The sequence below is a fragment of the Geospiza fortis genome, unplaced genomic scaffold (assembly GCF_000277835.1).
Source record: "Geospiza fortis unplaced genomic scaffold, GeoFor_1.0 scaffold408, whole genome shotgun sequence".
NCBI lineage: Eukaryota > Metazoa > Chordata > Aves > Passeriformes > Thraupidae > Geospiza > Geospiza fortis.
In genome coordinates, this window is record NW_005054330.1 from 3,691,483 (window position 1) to 3,701,967 (window position 10,485).

The 10,485-nt window shown below is 40.1% G+C and overlaps 1 protein-coding gene across 1 annotated transcript in view; it reads right to left on the reverse strand.

The window, feature by feature from the left end:
- MAPK1 (mitogen-activated protein kinase 1) overlaps positions 1–805 on the reverse strand; it is a 17,921-nt gene extending 17,116 nt beyond the window's left edge. Inside the window, exon 1 of the mRNA XM_005421463.3 lies at positions 628–805. Within this exon, the coding sequence (XP_005421520.2) occupies positions 628–638 (11 nt within the window). The 5' untranslated portion in view covers positions 639–805. The remainder of the gene's footprint in view (positions 1–627) is intronic.
- Between the last annotated feature and the right edge of the window lie 9,680 nt (positions 806–10,485).

Sequence of the window (10,485 nt, forward strand, 5' to 3'; positions counted from 1 at the left end):
TCACCCCACTTTAAAAATTCAGCTGTTCTTCTCTACTATATATATATTTATTATGCTACATTGAACACAACAGTCCTTATCTTAACCAAAATTAAATCCCAATATACTAATTCAGATTATTTTTAAATAAGATTGCAATGAAAATTAAAAGAAGGGTGTTTTTTGGTTTTGGTTTGGTTTTTTTTGTTGTTTTTTTTTTTTTTGCTTTGATAGGAATGAGTTAAGTAAAATTTTCTTCCCCCTTAATTTAAGAACATTTGAGACAATTATAGCAGAGTCTGGACATTTTACTTTCTCGTCAAAGCAACCAGTTGTAAGAGCAGCTCTACTAAGAGCAAATACAGTTCTAGAATTATGTGACTAAACTAAATCTTTTCCACAATGTTGAGTTCTTTGCCTTGGAAAATAGAAATTATTCTCTTTTCCTGGAAAAGAAAGAATTAAACTCATGCTCATCTACATCAAAACTATAAACTGATCAAATACTATTAGCTTCCCTTTTGATTTACAATAATAGAAGTCAACTTTTATTAATATTTAGGAAGGAAGAGGATGAAGGGGAAGAAACAATCAAAAGAGAGGAGGCAACCATTACTAATGGTGCCAAATAACACTTTGAAAGGATACACATCTTTCATCTGTTCAATAGTTGGAGCTCTGATAATGTCATTTATTCCAATAATATTCTCATGCCTGAAGCGCAGCAGGATCTTGATCTCTCTCAGAGTTCTCTGGCAGTATGTCTGGTGCTCAAAAGGACTGATTTTCTTTATAGCAACTCGGACTTTGTTGACGTTATCATAAGCAGAACTAGAAGAGAATCAATAACATCAATTACAAGGAACATTAAATCCATTCAATTCAGAAAGAAAGAATGTGAATTCATTTAATACAGGAGTGGTGCATTTTGTTTACATTTACTTTTATCAAACAGAGAGAGGTGACAGTGACACATCTTTTAGTTTGGTGAACTGACAAAACACTGTTGTTCTTTCACCAGCCTATTTGGGTCTCGGCAACCACTGGCTTTCCCAGCTGACTTGGAGTCTCTGATTCATGGGTCCTGCACAAAGGTATTTGTCCTCTTTATCAGCCTGTGCAACAACCAAGTCTGAGGTTTTTTCTATATGCTGCAATCATCAGAAGTTTGAGAAAGTTCATCTAGAGTTAACCCATTCACTGTGGGGTGCAGAAAAACTTTCAGATATCTCTTAAGCAGCAGAATACCACATCCTGTGTCCAGCTCCCACAAGTGAGAGCAGTTGTCACAGTCTTTCATGCTTCATCAATCTACACTGCCAGCACCTCCACAACAGACGTGGAAGAACAAAAGGGATGGAGAATTTGTGACAACACCTTGCCAAGTGCAATTCCAAAGGTAGCCAGAGTTTGAGGAAAGAAAGCTGTATCAGGTACACACATGGAGTGGAAGGAGGCAGCAGCACAATGAGGATCCCAGTGACTCTGACCCACGGTAAGGAATTCACTGCCTCCTACATTTCCATGACTCTTTCCAGGAGCTCAGAACTCCATTCCCAGCTACACCAACAAACAGGCTCAATAAATAGTATCTCTGTTCAACATGCCTACACCTTCATGAAGAATATCACAGTCTGAGTCTAATTAACAGTCTCAGTAAAATATACCTGATTTTCTAAAATCTGGACTATGAATCCTAACAAGTTTTAGTATGTTTTCCATGGTCTTGTTTATAAAAATGACAAAGCATCTCATTTTCATAACCTCTACTGTATTAGAAGTATATGTTAATTTAATTAATTAAAATTTAGATGTGTTTATATGATTCTTGTCCCTACTCAAGCCCGCTACTGAATAATTAGGAAATTAAAAAATAATCAAGCCTACATTCCATAGATTTCTATTAGCCTCAACTATTTAATATAAATATATAATCATACTAGCCCAGGAGGCTTTACATCCTACCAGTTTTCTACAATTGAATCCCAGAACTTTCTTTGATACACTTTTAATTTGCCTTTCTCTGCTGAGATGTCCAGGTACCTGGTGACCAGGTAAGCAGAACAACATGCAAAAATCCAATTAGAAAAGGAGACCTTAGAGGAATTCAAATGCCTGGCCACATCAAGGCTCTTTGACAACTAAGCAGAAATATGGTGTAACAAGGTGTTTTTGAGATGGTACTGTCATCACTGGGCGCAAAACTTTAAAATTTGTCTCTTTCATTATTCAAATGGGCATATAATTTAGTCAATTAGGGTCATCAGGAAGATCTTCATACAGCACATGCATACAGCACATACAGTTACATCTGTAACTGTAACATCCTTTTTGCACGGTTTTCCCACTGAATCCCTTTGACCTCCCTGTATCCCCAACCCTGGCCTGTACCATTTATTTGCCTCTAGAAACACTGAACTCAAATGCTCCATGGGGAGCTTTGAAATGCCACATGCTGAGCAAGTATTCATTACAACTGTTGCTGCTGCATATGTATAGATAACACATTAGCAGTTCCTCAGTCCCAAAATAGATAATAACCAAGTGCTGCAAGTGGAACTTGGCTGGCATAGCCTCCAAGAGCACTTGGGCTCCAGTAATTTTCTTAGCTCATCACCTGTGGTGTTTACAATAGACCAGTGAGGTCTGTTACAAGCAGAAAACAAAACCAGAAATAACTCTGAAGCACTAACAACCTGGATTTGGGAAAGAAATGAAAGAATCCTACGGGCCATTTCATCATTATAAACAAACCTCCTGCCTCCTCCTCTGTACTGACCTGAGCATTTTTTCTGCCACAATGCAGAATCTTACTTCCTTTCAAAGGACGGGACAGCAGCAGCTATGCAGAGTACAAAAAGGCAAAATGACAATATTTACCCATTGATGCTGCTTAAATGAAAGCTCCCAATCTCTTAAAATATTTGATTAATCAGTTATTGCTTCACAAGGGTTGCTTATTGATGGAAAACATGTTATCTTTCCTTGCACAGATTAAATGAACATGAATTCATCAATTAAACATACCAAGATTTCCTCTCTTGTAGCTGTTTCACCTACAGTCCTAAGCATTTATTAGCAAAAGGTTTATGCTGTCATTTAGAAAAGGATGGCTAATTTTGCTTTCTGATGGTTCAACTATAATACACCCGGTTCACTGAGGAAAAAAGCTGCACATTTGGAAAAAAGATGCAATCGGTTTCTTCTCCAGGGTACCTTCCCCATACAGTCATCACTAGCACAGCTAAGCTTCCATTGCCTCAGCTGAGGGGAGCAAAACTGAAATATTGTCTAGTTGAAACATTAAAAGGGATACTGCATTTATTTCTGATGTCACACTTTTCGAAATATAAGCCTTTCTGTAATTTGATTAAACATCCAAGAGATTGTCTCAACTTCTATGAGCAAGAAGCTAATCATACAAGCAGTCACGTACACTTGCTGGTGCATAATATTTTAAATGTCATGCATAATACAGGTACATTGAGAATCTGTATCACCTAGTTAACACCATTTCACATTCTCAGCCACACCCCTTAAAGCACATATTGCTTAAGTAAACTCTGTGACCCTTTAAAAATGCTTTCTCGATTTGACACGTGCTATAGGAAAGTGTAAAAGCTGCACATTAGATGGAACTTTAGCGGAACTGAAGAGTCAGGCTACAAGCAGACCCGGCCTATGAAGCCCTATGGAAATAACTGACTGACTATTCAGGAAACCCCTTAAACTCCCAGACCTGGCTCCTTTGTAGGGCTGAACCACTCCCAAGCTTTCCCTCCATCCAACCGTTCATTGCCACCAGCAGCAGTGTTACATACTCCTTCCCAGAGCTCTGCTGAAGAAATGTGCTGCTCCCAGCGCGCATTCCAGCAGCTGAAAACAAAACCACTCTGAAGGAGCAATGCAGGCCCCGGTGCATCTCCCTGCAGCCCGTGCACGGCTCATCCCTGCGGGCCGCAGCCGCAATTACCGATCTCATGTGCAACTCCTGATCACCCGTGCTCCCCCTGCAGTCCGACCAGGATCAGCTCCACAGCACATCCTAAATTTAGATTATTTGCATTCTGGCAGTGCTGTCCCAGTATGCACAGTGTAACTTATTTGTCTGGACTGTCAGCTTCTGCTAAACCTCACAACAGCTGGTTATATTTGCAATGAAGCAGTTAACTGGGACATCTCCTGAAGTCAGGAACTATTATCTTGACTTTTTTCCAGAGAAGATAAAAATCTGTAAAGTGGGAATAACAGTTCCCATATTAAGAACTCTTAGAGTTCCAGTTTATTGCTTTTAGTTTCTAATCGTTAAGCACATGTACTGATCACCACCCACAGAACCGTCCCATTATGATGAATCTAGACACCAACACTTTAAATATTCAGAAGGGAGGATTTATTTCCACCCCAATAATGTGCAGCCTCACAAGCTGAAGCAACCATTTAGCTGTGAGTGCTATTTATCTGTAATGTGATAAATTTAAATATAGAGTTTGCAACTGCCCAACTGTTGTAGCCACAACATTATTCCTATTTCAAGCCGTGGTTACTAAATTGTGACAACCTGCAATGGCACCGTTATTTAGATAGTTTTGCAACATCGTGTGAAAATCAATACAAGCCCCAGCAGCAGAGTTTATTATTCCCGATTTTAAGTATCTTGTAAATACATAACAAAGTTTTGACTAAGTAAAACAAAATAAACAAACGAGCATTTGTAACCCAAGAAGTTGCACCACATAACTTTTAAAGCTAGTTTTTATCCTTTTACTCTCTGGTACCAACTTCCTTTTTAACCAGAAGCGCAGGGCGGGGCTGCTTCCAGGAGCAGTGACCAGAGAGGCACCGCAGCCCTGAGCCCACAGCGCTGCCCAGGCGGCCTCGGGCCCCTGTGCCATGAACTCTGCAGCAAGGGAAGCTCTCACCAGGCACGTGTGGCCCAGTGCCAAGCTCAGCCCCTTCTGCCCACAATGCCTGCTGCATGTTCTTCACCCATTGCTATTCCTCGCATGTTTCACTGGGGCAGAGCTGGAACAAGTGAGAGCACGCCGCAGCTCCGCCAGGAGAGGAGCCAGCCCCTCGCAGTCCCTGCATCCCACACGGGGCTGGTCCTGCACACTGAGCAACAACTGCCTGCTCCTTCCCCCACCACGGGATGTTCTTCCAACATTTCCAGGATTATTCACCTCGTGGTTGTTTTACAGGCTGCTCTCAGCAAACACACACACAAAACACACAACGCTACCGGCAAACATCCTAATTACAACTCTAAATAAAAGACCGATTTGAAGTTTAAAAGGGATTTTTTTTTTATCAGTAGCTTTGTGTTGCTGTGGAAACACGATTCCAAGGGCATATCCAGAGATAAGAATCTTTGTGAAATATTGGGTAATTCGGCTTACTCATAGAATAGGAAAGGCAAAAATAATTCCCAGCAAGCAAGCTGATCTACAGAGATCTTGAATCTTTTCATTCAGTCTACATTTAGCTCAATCATGGACATTTCCACAACATGCTGACATTTATCAAGTTACAATGCAAATAGCTTAAACTTATTTTTAAGACTCCTGTAAATAAAATAATGCAATATTATGACACAGTAACAACTACCCTAACAGACTGTTTGCTACAACTTTTGGGTATTGGGGAAGGTGGTTGCAGAAGCGCAGATTTGCAGAGGGTTTTGGGTTTTTTGTTTGGAGCTGGTTTTTTAATAATCAGATGTTAACCCTTCCAGATTCTTCAGAATAACTACTTTCTTCTCCTACATGATTAAACCAAATAGAGCAGCTACAGTGTGTGACTTTTTTAATAAAGAGAAAAGACTGGAAAAATGATAAAAATAGTCAAAGACTATTCGAGGACACTGAGTAATGTGTCATTTTTACACTGTTGAATGTATTTTTTGTAGCCAACTGTAAACACCTACGTTTACTAGAAATATTTGTTACTTTCCTCCATTTATTCATAATATTTTGAAGACAAGTGTATTATTTATTAGACTTTTTTATTAGCCCTAATTTATAAAATCAACACCTGGTTTTAGAAGGAACAAGTGCCTACTTATATTGGGATACATTTGTCATGTTTCAAGAAATCTATTTATAAAAAGACAACCCATGTCACAGTTTCTTTTTGATTTCTCAGCTTTCTCTAGAAGAGATTCTCAATAACAAAGCATTTCTCAGGTTTGTCAGCTGAGAATTCAGGAAATAAACTACAGAAACAGGGACATTTTAATACACTTCTACTTTGCTCCATTAAACATTTAGTTTTACAGACTAACCCCTGCCATGTAGGAAAGTCAGCAATCCATGGAAATGGAGTTACGTCACTATTATATTCTTCAAAAAACAACAAACAAATAAAAAACCAACAAGGGAGAAAAGAAACATAATTTCTGAATCAGTGCCCTTTATTGTATCACAAGTCCATTGCAAGGTGCCCATTGAAGCTGAACAGTGCTTTTAGTGAACCTCTGAGGCTTACTGGGTCAAACTGGAACAGCACAGCCTTCACCTCTGCCACTACTGCTTCAGTCATCTTCCTTTCAACAATCCAAATCTATCCTGATAGTAAAGCTTCCTGCTACAATTACGCCAACTCCTTCCTCCCATGACAAAGGTGAATAATTACTCTGAAGTGATTTTACTCAGATCTGATCTACTACAGGTTTCTGCCCTTCACACCACAAATTCTTAAGGCACTTTCATAACTTCCTAAGATTTGCTTTCATTTCATTTCATTGTATCTGCTCAAATAAATCTAATTAATAGTGGTGAGACACTGGCACAGGTTTCCCAGAGCAGCTGTGGATGCCCCATCCCTGGAGGTGTTCCAGACCAGGCTGGAGAGGGCTTGGAGCAACCTGGTCCAGTGGAAGGTGTCCCTGCAGGGGGCTGGCTCTACTTCATCCTTACGGTCTCTTCCAACTCAAACCATTGAAGGCTCTAATAGGTTACAAAGGGACAATTTTATTTTCCAGAATTTGAAAAGTAGTATTTGATAGATCCTTGCAAAAAATTAAATTTCAAGCTACTTACTATGCACATAATAATTACTTAGTAGTACAATTCCTTAGATCACTCCTAGCATTTTGAAAACAAATAGCTAGTCATGCAAAATGGAGTCTGTTCAATTAATTACTTTTGCCAGAAGCTCAGTCAATTCATAATCCTGGGTGTGGCAGACCAGATGATTTGTTTTGTTAGTACCTACTAAACAGAGCTATGAAGAGCAGCAGTTCTAGGACTACACCTTAATACTGGCATTAGAAAAATATTGGCTATTTCACCCAAGGTTCTGTATCGTTTGGCTAAAGCTGTTATTTAATTTTATGGAGCTTTGATTAATCTTAGTTGTTTGGAAAAAAAATCAATTCTCTCAATCTCTTCTAATGTGTATTTTTCTTTCTATACCTTTAGCTGTACAACACTGACTTCAAACCACCACATATGCCTACTCTGTTTTTTGCCACTTCAAGTTAGTCTTCAGAAAATAGAAACTCACTTCATCTCACTTTATCTACTTCTTCCCTTCCCACTTCCCTTCCCTATTTTAGAGGTTTACTGGTTCTCCACTGCCAGTATTTCCTTTGATAGCATTGATGCCAAATTTAACAAACTTCACTACATTTAAAGGCCCCTTGGCATCTGTGAAATAAATTAAATCCAAAGGCACCAACTGCTTTTGATAAAATATCCCAATATTAAATATCACTATCTTTCTCCTCTGTATATTAATTTCTGTGGGAATGAATTTTGGGCTAAAATTGTAAGAGCTTGGCAACATGAGACAACCTAAGGTCTCAGTGAATTCAAAGGAGGGGCTGAGGTTCACCCTCCCTTTTATGCCTCACATCCCTGCCCTTTCTCACTTTTTTGGTTGGAGCGGTGCCTTTGTGTCAGTTCAGAGAACTAAAGCAGCTCCAAGTTGAAGCAGGAACAGTAAAGAAGCCTTTACCTGCACAGTCCTATTCCCTTCCTGCGTCAGCACCAGCACTCACAGGGCTTTGTGTCCATCATTTCAACTTCTCACCTTTCCATTTTATTTTTTTATGAAGTCACTTTTCAGCTAAACCAGCTTTCCAACACAGCAAATGCTCCAGCTGGGCAGGCCCCAGCACAAGAGAGGAGGAAGGAGTGACAGAGCAGAGGCAGGGAGGGAAAAGCTGCCCCAGCAGCAGCAGCACAGCCCGAGATCAGCACAGGTCAGGCTGCAAGGCTCAGCCCTGCAAAGCTCAGCTCAGGAGAGCTCAGCCCCCACACAGCTGATGGATGAGGTGCCCAACTCCTCCCCCTGTGCTTAAGGCTCCTCAAGGGGCAACAAAAACCCACCAGGACAGCAAAGGAGAGGTCAGCAATATCATCACTATTACTTCAGAGCCTGGAAAACAACCACCACATTCCCAAGCAGTAAAGCAGGAATCATGAATGTGTGCAGGAAACACTTCCCCTTTCCTAGAGAGAAGGGAGAGCACTACCAGAGAGCTGTGAGTGGTGATAGGATTAGCAAATCCTCCAGCATGGTTTAGTCTTTTGTCTGCTAAGGTTCTAATTTGACTTATATCCCAGATACTCCTCCTAAAATCAGCTTATTTAATTGATTCCACACCATATAAATCTTCAGAAGAGATAGTTCACAGTATTTCATCCCAAAAGAAAACAGAACAAAATCATCCATACACACTCAAGAGCAGAGATTTTTCTAAACCTGATGTAGAAACATCAGTGCAAAATGAAAACTATCCCAAAGCTCTGATGAAAACAAGGTCATTGCTACTGTCCACTCTGCCATGGTTGGTTCAGCATTTTACTTGCAAACCAAAACAACCAAACCACGAGCACTGAGTGTGCATCTCAGCACTATCAGAAGTTACTTCCCTTTGTGTAAGATCAAAAGGCATTTTCTCCATGTTTTTTCCATGTTTCTAAAGAGACATGCCAACAGTAAACCCTCAGCATATTCACAGCTTGGTGGTTTGTTCAGAGGAGGTATTAGCATTAAGACATGTTGGCTCCAGTAGCTGAAAGGAAGCTATTTCACAATTATGAAACACTCAAAAAAATCCAATATAAAAGTCAACCTGAATGTCATTTGGGATATTTTGCAGCATCCAAATCCCAATAAAACTGGGCAAATTCCAGACTGAAGCATTTTGGGGAGTATTGATTTGGAGTGCTCAAATGACCTGAAATTTTACTCAGGACACATCAGCAATATTTGGCGAAGCAATCTGCCTTCCTTCTGAAGAAGCAAGAAGTAATGTACTGCAGTGGCAGCTGCTAACGTTAAGAAAAACTGCAAAATGAAGTAATTGCACATTATAAACTGCAGCCTAATTGCGAGTTGCTCGTACTTAAAACATACCCACAACACAGACCAATTACTTTCCACCATGTAACAAAAACTCTCATTTGCATCCTAATCACCACAGAGTATTTCAGTATTTTATGAAAATTCTCTTAAAATACAAAGAAGGACTTCCAAGAGAAGGGATTTCCTCTTGGGGAACTTAGGTTGTGATTTTGGGTACTACAAACAGATGGACAATAAAAGCATGTGCACAACTCTGCTAAAACTGAACTGCCGTGAAGATTCTGCCCAAATCTAACAGAAAAATATTTCTCCTACAGCCTTTCTACAAGACATGTATACACAAAGCAGTATTGAATCCACCAGTAAGAGGTCACCGGGCTGGAGGGGCAGAGCACAAGCCCCAGGCAGCGTGGAGGCAGCCGGGGCACCGGGAGGCTGCAGAGGGGCTGGGGAGGAGCCGGGGCTGTCCCTGCTCAGCGGAAACGGGTGGAGACAGGAATGCTGTGAAACAGAAACCAACTCCTGCACCCCGATGGAGCACAGGAAACCCTGCCAAAGGACCTAACACCATCTGAATCGATGACATTTAGTACAAGCTGTAATTATCTTACCAATCTACCTGCTCAAAGCTGACAATGAACTGCATTTGGTTTTTGTGCAAAAACCTTGCAAAAAGATGAGTTTGAGAATAGCTCAAACATATACCCGAACATTGTACTAAAGCAAAGGAAAACAAGCTCTCTTCTGAGAAGGAGATTCATCTGCAAGCAAACCAGCATCTTTAATAACCGTCCTGCCAATTAACAGAACACAGATTTCACACAGATAAATCACCTGAAATGAACTATACTGCTGAATTTCATATTATTACACTATTATTTTTATTTCCCTTACAACACAATAACATAGAAGCTATATTTTTGAATACATTTATAGCTCCATACACTTAATTTGAGTGATCTGGAAATCAAAATCAAACACAATTGAAATCACTTAATAAAATGTTTCTGGGTTTGGGATTTTTTCCAGATATTATTTTAAAAATTCCTAAAATACTTCACTTTAAGTGAAAGCCTTCTCCAAATTATCAGAACAACATCCAACTTCATCCAGGAGCAGTGCCAGCTCCCAGTGATGAAGGCTGACCAAGGACTGGGCTGTGTTATATGCACAGCCAGCAGGTCAAGGGAA